Source organism: Eleutherodactylus coqui, chromosome 12, assembly GCF_035609145.1.
Source record: "Eleutherodactylus coqui strain aEleCoq1 chromosome 12, aEleCoq1.hap1, whole genome shotgun sequence".
In the NCBI taxonomy this organism is placed as follows: domain Eukaryota; kingdom Metazoa; phylum Chordata; class Amphibia; order Anura; family Eleutherodactylidae; genus Eleutherodactylus; species Eleutherodactylus coqui.
Window position 1 is genome coordinate 38991367 of NC_089848.1, and position 13079 is coordinate 39004445.

The 13079-nt window shown below is 45.5% G+C and overlaps 1 protein-coding gene across 2 annotated transcripts in view; it reads left to right on the top strand.

The window, feature by feature from the left end:
* The window catches only part of HUS1 (HUS1 checkpoint clamp component), a 52711-nt gene that overhangs the window by 9379 nt on the left and 30253 nt on the right, over nucleotides 1-13079 (top strand). For both annotated transcript variants that reach the window (XM_066585023.1, XM_066585022.1), the window contains exons 2-3: nucleotides 2621-2748; nucleotides 10786-10962. In XM_066585023.1, coding sequence (XP_066441120.1) covers nucleotides 2728-2748; nucleotides 10786-10962 — 198 coding nt within the window. In that variant the 5' untranslated portion in view covers nucleotides 2621-2727. The remainder of the gene's footprint in view (nucleotides 1-2620; nucleotides 2749-10785; nucleotides 10963-13079) is intronic.

Genomic DNA, 13079 nt, shown 5'->3' on the forward strand with positions numbered 1-13079 from the left:
AGGTCTACGTCTGACCGAAGTGGAATCAGGAAGTCACAAGAGCAGATGTTCATAAATGTAGCAAGACATGGCCTAACCGCAAAGAGTTTTCAGCTCTCTCTGTCTAAAAATAATGTGCGCGTCTGAAAGTCATGTGAAATCAGCTATTTCTTAAATGTCAAAGTTTATTGAATGATTAAGTCATACGTTTTTAAGATGTATGGAAATCACGAGGTTATTCCCTGTATTACCAGAGGTCGCGTCCCTGCGTGGGCGATCTTCTATAAAGACTGAGACTATGCAAATAATAAACTCAGAGTTCATTACTTCACCATATACCGTGTATGGTCAGTACTTTGACTCTCAAGGAGCGCTCCTGCTTAGGTCAATTTGGAACCGGACAACATAACTAACCAGTCTGTTTGAACAGATTAACCCTCGACACAATTAACACGCACATCAGAAATGGCGCAGGAACACTGTACAACTCTGTGCTACTCTGGCCTCGCACAGCGGCTCCATGGCAAGAGGAAGGCAGTGCCGTTGGCTGAGCCTATGATTTGGTGTAAGCCATAAGATCATCACGCGGACGGATATTTCTACACGACCAATGTGGTTGGGTTTGCAGGGAGCAAATAAATAGTTTCTCCTGATTGTGGGTGATTATTACAAAGTGGCGCAGCGGCCGCCCGGAGCTGAGCGCACTGCTGGAAGATACAAAGTGATACATGCATCACTGGTCGATCCGATGATGGTGAACTTTCCACCACTTCACATTAAGCCGGGCCGAATGGGAAACTGTCGTGGCTATGGAACATAATGGAAATGGTTTCCAGGATCTGAAGGACAAGTCTGAAAAAACCAAAACGGAAGCCAAAATAAAAGCAGGAATTCTTGTTGGTTCTGAAATCCATGAATTAATGTGTGACGATACATTCAGATCCGATGAGCCCGCCTGAACTCGCCGCTTGGGATGCATTTGTGCTAATCTTGCAAAACTTTCTTAACAGCCATCGGACTTTCAACCGTCGGGCCAACAACCGCGCTGACCTTGTAAGCTGCACGTTGGCAGCGGATCAGCAACTCGCTGCCGAATGTCGCTCGAAATTGATTGCCACCACGGATGAAGGATATGAAGGCCACTAAATTATTGTACGGATCATTACAGATACGACAATACCAAATATATTGGGTTTTTAACATTGTTAATTTTTTTTATACAAATAGGGGAAGCGCGCAAAAATAGGGGTTGTTCAAGTGACGTCCCAGCAGAAGAGCGCTCACTCTGTGAACCCTTTACATGCTGCGACCTACATAGATTGTGGCATGTGGAGGGTTAAAAGCGGAGATCAATGTTCTCATTGATATCGGGTGCAGCGGGAGGCCGGCTATCGGCAACAGCCGTCTCCCGCTGCGGGATGGTGTGGCCTCTGACCCCCCCCCCCCATCCAGAAGTTTTATGTCCTATGGCGTTAAGGATAGAAAAGCTTTAACTAAATCGCTTCCTGTCAGCATATTCTGCGCCTCCTGAGCTGCGAGGGCTTTTTACATTTTTTTTTTTGCATGTTAAGGGCTTTTGCACATTTGTGTTTTTCTTGTGCGCTTTTTTTCCACAGAAATGTCAATAGGAGTTTCTTGTTATGACTAAGAAAAAAATCACTTTTCCTTTTTTTTTTCAGTCCCCATAAACAAGCGACCACTTATACAGGCATTCTATTAAGCCATACCACAGACCCGACTTAGGCCTCATGCCCACGGGCGGGTCAGATTCCCGCACAGAATCCAGCGCCGCCCGCGGCCAGGGGGCTCTGCGTACCTGAATTTTCCTACCGGCCACATCTTAGCTTAGCTCTTCACTTCCGGGTTCGTTGCACTACGCATGGCCCTCACAGCTCGCTGTCGGACATGCGCAGTATGTGGGGGTTTTTTTGTTTTGTTTTTTTTTTAAGTCTGCTTTCCTGCGGATCCTTGGCGTGTCCGCAGTGTCGGCTGCAGTGTGCCGCGAATCAGACGGCTTCCATTGATTTCAATGAAAGGCGTCCATGTAGGAACCGCAACGAAATGGAGCACGCTGCAATTTGTTTTCCGGCCCAAAAGGTTCGCAAATCAGATCCGCATGCTTTAATTAATTTGCGGATGCTTCTGATTCCCTATGGGCACCTTGATTTGCGGATCTCCCACATGGATTCCGCAAATCAAACCTGCCTGCAAACATTGGGCCTTAATAGGCAGAAATACAAGGCCGCCCTGGGGACTTTCACTAGGCCTCAGACTACCATGACACCCAAGTGGCACCCCAAGCTTTCATTGGGGCGCAGCACATGTTTGGGTGGCATAGGTAGCCCCCTCCCTCCTTTGGGCCATATAAATGCCTCTGTAACAGTGCCAGCTAAATGGTTAATGGCTGCTGTCGGCGTTCTCTACGTGTGGCTTTGGTTTCGGCTGTCAGTCTCGCCATTCATGGAACAGACATGGCCTACTGGGTACGCCTCCAGCCCCGGAGGGAATACATCTATATCCTCTAGCGGGAAAGGGTTAATATTTAATCCCCTCAGTTCTAATGTGTCATCGTTGTGTTGGTATATTTGTTCTGTGATTTCTGCAAATCTTTCCTGATCTCTCTTTTTTTCACCTTTTTCAGGGGTTGTGAACACAATAACCAAGTTGACCAAATCCTGCACTTTACAACTAGCAGCCAACAACCTCTACTTCATTCTTACCGACAAGGTGGCTAATGGCGGCGTCAGCATGTGGTGCGAGCTCTGCCAGGTAACGGCATCACCGGGCTCGTGACCATCAGATATATGGAAATGGCTTGGGACTTATTAGAATTTTTTTAATGGGATGCAAAAATATGTTGTGGATTTTGCAGATTTCACCCTATACATTACAAAGGTTGAAGTATGCAGTGAAACCCCAGATAAAGATGGGGTTGCGCTCAGTGCAAGGCATGGGGGGGGGGAAATATTTTTTGGCATATCTTCGGGAACTCCTAAGAAGTTGCCAAGTTTCAGCTCGATTGGATAATGTTTAGACCCGCCTCATCAGCACATAAGTAGAGTTGAGCGAACGTACTCTGCCGAGCTTGATGCTCGTTCAAGTATTAGCGTACTCGCCGTGTTCGACCCCGCCCCAGTTTTTGGGTTCTCCCTGCCGCGATGCAGTGTGCGCAAATGGCAAATTTTTTGGGCTGGCAGAGAGAGAGAACACACGAACCAAGGAGAAGAAAAAAAAAGCCCGGCACCCGGCGTCCCATATACAAAAATGCTCGAGTCTCCCATTGTAGTCAATGGGGTTCGTTACTTGAGTAGAGCTCTGGAATTTTACGAAAAGCTCGACTCGAATAACGCGGACCCGAGCATTTGGGTGTTCACTCATCTCTACACATAAGGAGTAAAAACTTGCTATTTTTCAAAAACAAAAAGAGGGGTTTTCTGCTATAAAATGTGAACAGTTTGTCCCAGGAACGGGTTACTTTTGTAGAGAATGTTCCTGGATTCAATTTTCACTCCTAAAACTTTTTTGACAAACGTACAGATCAGAAGATATTCGGCTTTTTTGAGGACCGGTTCTGTCTTGGACCCGGAAAATCAAGTTTTTCAAAAAATTGAAGTTGATAAGTTGTTTTGAATGTTTTCCTGAATTTTTCTTGTTATTTAGCATCAAAGAGTTCAAGTAAGATGCTTCTTAAAACATAGCTTTTCAACCAGGTAGGTGGAAGGAAGGAGGGGGATGGGGGGGGGGGGAGACGAAAATAATGACATACGAATCAATTATTTATCATAATCCAACCATAATGAATGTAACACATGGAGCATAACTATTACAGAAACAATCTTCAGAAATGGCTAGCAGTGACGTCACAGAAGGTTTTGTTTAAATTTTCACAACAATGAAATATTAGGTAGGTCAATTTGCCAGACTGAGTGACCAGAATCCAGTAGGTAGTGGAGGTTGTGAGAGGGTAGACTTCAGCGTGGTTTGGACTAATGTTCGACCTTCAGCGACTACTTGTAAAGCTCACAGCTCCGGCTCCTCATCCTTCTTACGCTCCCGTTGTAGTCTTGAATTAGTTTGACCCCTCTCGGCTGTCGTTTACAACCCTAAAACATTTGACAATTCCCCATCCCTTCAAAAAATCCAGGTCTTCATTCCAGTCATCCGGATCGAAATGTAAAGAATGAGTTGAAATGTTGAACTTTTTGAAGAACTTGAATGTTAATGGTGTCATAAAGTAATCGACTTCTTTGTCCAAAGAGGAATGAGCTTCTTTCTCAGTGATTGTAGCTTTAACCATCCCATCGTCTTGTACGTCTTCTTCCTCAAGCTCAATGAACTTGCATTCATCATCAACAACATCAATAGTTATGCAGCCATGTTTATTTTGATGTTTGTCTAAAGTTTAAAAAAAAAAAGCAAAAGCAACTGCGGATTCCGCAAACCAAACCCCCTTCCCGTGTGAGCCGGGCCTCGCTTCAAGAAAGGGGATGCCTGACAACGAAAATGCTTGAGGAGTAAATGGCTTGTGCCGTCACCTGGCGCTCGGCAAGAAGTGGAGCAACACGACCTAAAATTATCAAACACAACCGAAACAGACTTCTTTATGCTCTTCTCCGGGCCGATGCCAGTTTGTAATCGCTCTGAAAGAAAACTAGAGATCTGTTTGAGATCACGTACATTTATTTTGCCCCGTTTATCATCAAGACCAATTTTCTTTATTTTTTTTGTAACTTTTAGACCAGTTGGTATGAAATCCTTTAAAAAGGTCGGGCGGCGGGCCGTAGCTGAGCCCAATCACAAACAGTCTTCAGTATTACTGAAATGTGGTGGCGACACAGAGTATAAACGATCTTTATCCAATAATTGTTTTAATAAAACACAGGTTTCATTCAAGCGATCAGGATTGACAGCAGTCTTGTCAGAACACATTGCTTCTATTTCTTCTACTGCTCCCCATTTTAGCAGATCCCTGCACAGATTCCGCTAATAGGAAATTAAAATCCCCCCCCCCCAAATAAATGCAGCCAGTAAGACCCTTTTGTTTCTGAGGGAGCAAAAACTGTCTTTTGTGTTCTTCAGCGCCCCCTAGTGTGCAATATCATACAGGTCATGAAGGCTTGACTTAAAGGGGTTGTCCCGCGCCGAAACCTAAAATTTTTTTTTTAAACAGACCCCCACATTGTGCACAGTAAAAACGAATCCATTTGTTATTTAAAAAAAAAAAAAATTCGCTTACCTGGATCCCCGTTCTGCAGCTTTGAAGATTCTTCTTTCAAAGATGGCGCCGCTGGTCTTCTCCCATGGTGCACCGTGGATGTTCTTCTCCAGTCTTGCGTTCCACTGCCGATTACAGCCACCTCATTGGCTGATCGGCACCACGTGACGGAGACGGAGCTACGATGACGCAGAGAAGAGGGAGGAGCCAGGACGCAGCTCGTGAGCCCGGACACATCCAGCGGAGGATTTCACTCTCAGCAAGCGCGACTGTTTGTGCGACCAGAGAAGAGGCTTCATTGTCGCCATAGAGACGGGGACGCCAGCGCCGGAGGGGGTAAGTCTATAACTTCTGTATGGCCAATATTTAATGCACAATGTATATTACAAAGTGCATTAATATGGCCATACAGAAGTGCTTAACACCGCTTGCTGTCGCGGGACAACCCCTTTAACCCTTTCCAATCCACTGTCTGACCTCTGAAGACATTATGATTTAGGACTGTACAGCTCCGATGTTGGAAGACATCGGGGTTCTCTTACTGTATGTTGCCAGCCTCTCTGTTTGGAGCTTATCCAATGTGTCACCTCATGCAGTACTGGCTTTAGCCAGGAAATAGCGCTATTGTATAACAGCAGAAAAAGAGTAAGCCCCCTAGGGAAACCAGGATACAAATTGGATTGGAAAGGGTTAAAAGCTGCCACTTTCTTCCTTGAGCTTGACTTCTGGTTGCATTACTTGCAGTTTTCTCCACTCCTCGTGAAGTTTTTTGAGCTTTGCCATACAATCTTTCAGATGTTTGGTATCTTCTCCTCCCGGATTGTGAGACTTGCAGCATCTCTGGTTTGTAGTTTAGCTTGGCGTTTATTGTAAAACAGACTGCGTAACACTTGGCCGTTGGATGGCCGCTTACTGCCGGTAATTTGATGGGACGTAGAACCAATCAGAAAAAGCTTGTCTTTCCACCTCGAACTTCCATCACTTGTAGCTCTAGAAGTTTCTGAATCCATTATTGGCGTAGTACAACCATAAATCTGCAGGCATTTGTATCGTCGGGGGGATAGAAGAGCAAAACGTAGCTGAAAAATAGTGTGATGTGAAATCTCCCCATAGGGATTCATTGAGGATCTTCACTTTACACTGTCCATTCCAGAGCTGCTATAGTGAGGCTGCTATGAGATATCAGAGAGAAGGAGGAGTCCTGTAAGATGTCATCTTAGGGACCTTTTACACGGACCGAATATTCCACAGCAGCGTGGCGAAATCTGCCTGAAGTCTGCACCTGAACCCGCGCTGACCGCACCGTGTGATGCACGATTCTGCTATCTTCAATTCCCCGTTAGCAGGTCAGACTTTGGGGCTGAATATTCTGGAGGGCGTATTCCATCCTGTCCCTCACAGCAGATCAGTATATTAAGACTGAGCGTGCACTCACCGGGATAATGCGCTCAATGAGCCGGCGTGCCGTCTTTATACACCTAATACCCCTTTTAGACTAAAAGGGGTATTAGGTGTATAAAGTGACATCACTGCTAACCCGTCCGCACCCGTTCATTCTGTTCAGACAGTAAGATCATCATTGAGAATCCTTCACTTCTTGTTCAGCGGTTCACATTCCTCTGTAGACATGGAGTGGGAGGGCATAAACACAACGATAACTGTACGAGCCAACCATGCTTTATAGTCCTGCTGAAACGGAACGATGAATTAAAAGTTCAGATTCTCATTCATCTTTCGGTCGTTGGCTCGCTTAAATGATTTTTTTTGAACGATAATCATTAAAGGGGTTGTCCCGCGAAAGCAAGTGGGGTTCAGCACTTCTGTATGGCCATATTAATGCACTTTGTAATGTACATCGTGCATTAAATATGAGCCATACAGAAGTTATTCACTCACCTGCTCCGTTGCTAGCGTCCCCGTCTCCATAGTGCCGTCTAATTTCGGTGTCTTCTGGCTTCTTTAGACGCGCTTGCGCTGTCCGGTCTTCTGCTCGTGCTCGCGCCGGAGAGCTGGTCTTCTCCGCGTCATCGTAGCTCCGCCTCCGTCACGTGGTGCCGATCAGCCAATTAGGTGGCTGTAATCGGCAGTGGAACGCAAGACATCCACGGTGCACCATGGGAGAAAACCACAGTGCATCATTGGGAAAGGACCGGCGGCCATCTTTAAAAGAAGAAAAGAAGAAACTGCCCGAACGGGGATGCAGGTTTTTTATTTATTTTTTTTTTTTAAATAACAAAGGGATTGTTTTTAACGGGGCACAATGTGGGGGTAGGTAGAAAAAAAAATTTTGGATTTCGCCGCGGGACAACCCCTTTAAGTCTAAACGCATCATTACACGTTGGTCAGAGTTCTCTATCTGAAGTAGTGTGTAGACTTGGGTTACAGCCTTTTTACAACCTCACATTCCTGTATCCTAATTTGCAGAAATTTTGCCTAAAAACAAAGAATTTAATTGTGATTTCAAATTTTTTTTTTTTTTTTTTTTTTTAGAAAAGGTCACCCCGAAATCAAAAAACGTTTTATATGTAAATGATCATTATCGAATATGCATTTAGTATGATACAAGAAGAACTCCCAAATGTTGTAATAGTTGTCCATCCCTGCTCGTTGCTGAAGAGCGATGGAAGTTGCCGTTTGTCTCTTTCCGCGGGCAGCATACAGTTCCTGCATCACTTTGATTACTTCTTGGCATGTTGGGTATGGACGGCTCCGCCTCCAGTGAGTCTCCATTGAGTAGGGTGCGCTTGTATTTTCTGTCTGGTTGACCCGGACTCGCCCCCTCATATTCGCGGTCTTTAGACTCGCTGTAGGCAGTGGATCGTAAGATGTTGATGCTGAAACAAGTTTTTGTCTTTTTGAAGGGTGGATTGTTTTCTCACTTGCGACTTGACCTGTTGAGTTCGCGCTTCTCCTTTGCTTTCCACTTGTTTGTCTTCAGTGGATTACCATTGGCCACTAACTTTTGTAACCTCAAACACTTCGGGGCATCGTGTTTTAGCACTTTGTCAAGCTTTGTTTGTTTTACTTCATCCAACACACGTGGGAAATCCACTTCACTGTGCCATAATTTCTGAAAGGGGTTGTCCCGCGGCAAAACATAAAATTTTTTTTTTTACACAGACCCCCAGTTAGTCCACAGTAATGCCCCATCCATGTGTTGTTTTTTTTTTTTTTTAATTCCTCTTACCTGGATCCCCGTTCTGCAGCTTTGAAGATTCTTCTTTCAAAGATGGCGCCGCTGGTCTTCTCCCACGGTGCACTGCGGGTCTTCTCCTATGGTGCACCGTGGATGTTCCTCTCCAGTCTGCGTTCCACTGCCGATTACAGCCACCTCATTGGCTGATCGGCACCACGTGACGGAGGCGGAGCTATGCGATGCCACAAGAAGAGGGAGGAGCCAGGACGCAGCTCGTGAGCCCCGAACCATCAAAAAGAGGATTCCTCTATGAGCAAGCGCGACTGTTCGTGCGACCAGAGAAGACGTTTGATCGTCGCCATGGAGACGGGGACGCCAGCACCGGAGGGGGTAAGTGTATAACTTCTGTATGGCCAATATTTAATGCACGATGTATATTACAAAGTGCATTAATATGGCCATACAGAAGTGTATAACCCCACTTGCTGCCGCGGGACAACCCCTTTAACTTCCTTGGATATTTCCGTTATTTGCGCCTTTCTTCCTTTGATTTGTGCTCCAAGAAACTGGTACCATCCAATAATTTTCCTTTGCAGTGGCATTCTGCATTGTTCTTCTGGGGATGATTCTTTGGAAGGCACACTTCCTCTTCTGTGTCACTGCTGATATCGCATCAGATTACTAGCACAGATATCCTTGTTCTTCTGTATTGTAGTGTGGTACGAGGACATAGAAAAATTAATGTACTTTAACTGCTATTGCCTCTCTGTTATCAGCCACAAAGTCGAAGTATATTGTTTTTTTTTCTACTCACACTGTTGTAATTGCATATCAACCCCCCACCACCACCACCACCACCCTCCTGCTTGCTTGTAGATAAATTCTTCCAGAAGTTCTTCCTCCAAGTGTTAACCAATAGTCATGAAACTGTGAATAAGCTGGCCCGCACTGTATAAAGTTACGTGAACGTCTTCGTATAGGCGCTCTGGTCTTGGGATGTAAATCCACCAGTGTGTGGGCGCACAGAAGATAAACCCCATTTCCTGAGGAGATCCTGGGTGTCCTATCTCAGTAGTATAACTTATCTTGTGTGACACTATATACTGCTCCTGAAAAAATATAAACAAGCAGGAAGTTGAAGTGTTTACTCGAAAGTCTTTTATATACACTTTTAAAAAAGCTCCATGAAGCTCAAGTAAGTTCTAGAAAGTTTCATAAAGTTCTAAGAGATGTTAGAGAGGCGCTTCTCAGTAGTTGTCTTAGATAAATTGTCGTTCCAACTTTTTTTTTTTTCTCATGGTGACCCATTTTAAACATTTAGAGGAATTTGGGTCTTTTTCAGTGTTTTTTAATCTAAAAGTTCATCCATTTATGATACAGAATAGCATTTATTTAAAAAAAAAAAAAAGTCAAAAAGTTATAACCCGAAGGTAGACTTTGTACAAAAGGATCTGGAGTGACTTCTACCGCTGGTGAGTGCTGATGCTGCCATCATTGTGGTCATGTGTTACACGGGGCCCATCCACTTGATCAGATGTCGTGTGATATATCCAGATAGTCTTTGTGTGACTGGAGCTGTACAGGACGGTATTCAGCGATCCTCTACTTTTAGCAGAGGTGTGAAAGAGTTTCTGTGACCTCATACCGTCATCAGTCCCATCGGTGCCCCTCTGCTTACTTCTCTGCACGTTCCCTGGTTCCTCCAACAGGAGAAGTCCGCTGCAGTACTTGAGAAGCATCCTAGGGCCCAATGTCCACTTGTACGCATGGACACCATTGCTGAATCCCGCAGTGATATCCGTAGCCATGGAGAGGAAAAGAATGTTTCTTCCCTCTCCGGGTCCAGCGCAGATCTCCTCAGAGCTGGCCGGATCTTTTTTCTTCAGCACGGCGGATGCTGTGTTTTTTTTAATCCCCTGTGTTCTTGCGGATTCACGCCACCCCCACAGGGACAGCTGTGGGTGTGCCGCAGCGGGGACGGCTTTTGTTCCCGCACGGCAGGAAAAAAATCACATCCGCATGCTTTTACTTGCGTGCGTATGCTAATGCATCCCTACGGGCGGCAAGATGTGCGGATCTCCTGCGCAGGAGACATGCATGGATTTTATCATTAAAATCCGCAGGTGGACGTTGGGCCGAATACGTATATACAATATATATGTTTGTAGTGTGTCATATAGATGGGTGCGTCACACATGGTGGGTTTCAGTGCAGCATAGTTCGCCCTTTCAATGGAAGGTGCTGCGAGTCCACGTCAAAATCCACACTAATGGTGGTAAACTTGATGTGGAACGTGGCAAGGGTTTTGGGGCAGTTTCCTCGGGAAAAATGTGCTCCATACTTTCTGCGTTGAACTCCGTTTAATAGATGAACACGTTGGGGGTCTTGGTATTTGTTGGGGATCATTGAAACCACAGGTATTTTGGTGACCGCACCTTGTGTTTGTCTCTTCCAGGCCAACTTCTTTGACGAGTACCAAATGGAAGGCGTATCAGCCGAGCAGAATAACATTTATTTGGAGCTCGTGCCTGAAAACCTTTCCCGAGCTCTGAAAACGGCGCAGAACGCCAAGGCTGTAAAGATCAAACTGACCAACAAGCACTGTCCCTGCCTGACGGTGGCCGTAGAGCTGGTAAGAGAACGCCGGCCGCAGTCCCAGAACTCCATCATGTAGATGTCATCCTGTCTGTTTTACATCTACATTAATCCCGCTGTGTCTGTTCTGTATAAATGTTTCCTCAGTTATAGTCGGACTCTTTCCTGATAAAGGGCCATTAACCCCTTAAAGGGGTTGTCTCGTGAAATCAAGTGGGGGTATACACTTCTGTATGGCCATATTAATGCACTTTGTAATATACATCGTGCATTAAATATGAGCCATACAGAAGTTATTCACTTACCTGCTCCGTTGCTGGCGTCCCCGTCGCCATGGATCCGTCTAATTCTGATGTTTTCTTGCTTTTTTAGACGCGCTTGCGCTGTGCGGTCTTCTTCCTGGTGAATGGGGCCGCTCGTGCCGGAGAGCTGGTCCTCGTAGCTCCGCCCCGTCACGTGTGCCGATTCCAGCCAATCAGGAGGCTGAAATCGGCAATGGACCGCACAGAGCCCACGGTGCACCATGGGAGAAGACCCGCGGTGCATCGTGGGTGAAGATCCCGGCGGCCATCTTGGTGAAGGAAGAAGAAGGAAGAAGGAAGACGTCGCAGAGCGGGGATTCGGGTAAGTAATAAAACTTTTTTTTTTTTTTTAACACATCCTTTGGGGTTGTCCTGCGCCGAACGGGGGGCCTATGGAAAAAAAACCCGTTTCGGCGCCAGACAACCCCTTTAATGACGCGGCCTATTTTGGCCATAAGAACACGATTTTTGGGGGATTTTCATCTCCACATTGTTTTTATTTGCTCCTTGCCGTGCCGGATGAGGACTTGTTTTTTTTTTTCATGGCAAGTTGCCATTTTTATTGGTGCTATTTTTTAGGTACATCTGATGTTTTGTAATACTTTTAGATTCTTTCGGTGGCCGGAAGAAAAAAACATCAATTCTAACTAACATTGTGGATTTTCTTTTTACAGTGTTAATCATACAGTATAAATGACTTGATGGTTATTTTCTGCAGGTTGGTACAATTACAATAATAAAATTATGTGCAAATTTTTGTATTTTTTTTTTTTTTTCATTTTTGCACAATTTGAACCACTTTTTTCCTTATGCCTATGACAGCACCAGTGAGAGAGCGCCTCCCATCTAGACAGGAACCATCAAGGTGGGCACCCTTCTCCTCCTGAGTTCCTGTCCATAAGACGGCTTGGAGGAGGTAGCTCTTGCTTCTGCTCGTACAAGGATTCCTCCGGATCTCTAGAGGTGGTGGACTGCAGCGCCTCGCTCCCAAGCCCTATGGCATGACAGGTTACCTGACCAGTGTGAGTTTCCACTAGTAGCCCTGGGTGAGCCTCTCGCCTCCATGGCGGATGCTGGGCTCCCCAGGCTCTGGAGGGAAGTCCCTTTCTCCAGCAGTTGTGGGAGAACCCTTCCGTTGTAATATATACTTCCTGGCCCAGAGGTGTGTGGCTCTTCCATTAGATGAAGTTTCGGTTGTACTGCTCTGGGCGCTGCCTCGTATTACTACTGATTGGGGAAGGGGAGCTGAGAGAAGAAATTATGTTTTCTGAGAGGATCTTCAGCCAGTCCAGAGTAGGACCCTACATAATGGATTGGATTCTACCTTTGCCTTAACCCTTCATAAATGAAAAATTTAAGCTAAAGGCTATATGTGCGCTTAGTAATCAGATCGAGGGTCTGTATGGTCTTTGGTTGGGGCCTTTGGCCTATTGATCTGCCTACGGCCTTTTTATGGCTCTGTCTGATAGCCGTTTACAGCTTTTACTATAGACTTGATAACTTTACTTCTAGCATAATAGCCTTTATGGCTTTACCCAATACCTTATGGCTTTGCTGATAGCCTTATGGCCGGATGGGGCCTTTTTCCTATAGCCTTTGTGGTTTTGGTCTTGTAGCCTCCGGCTTATGGTCTCAAGATCTTTTACGACTTTACCTGTAGTTTTTGTAGCTCTTTGGGGCTTTGCCTATAGCCTTTGTGGTTTTTGGCCTTTTAACTTTTATGGTCTATAGCCTTTGGGTTTTGCTTATACCTTCTTTTGTTTAATGTTTTAATTGGGGCCTCCGTGTAGGACCTAGGTACTAATAGCGACTGTGCCCGGCCTAGGGCTTGTGGCCCCTGGGCCTCACCTAT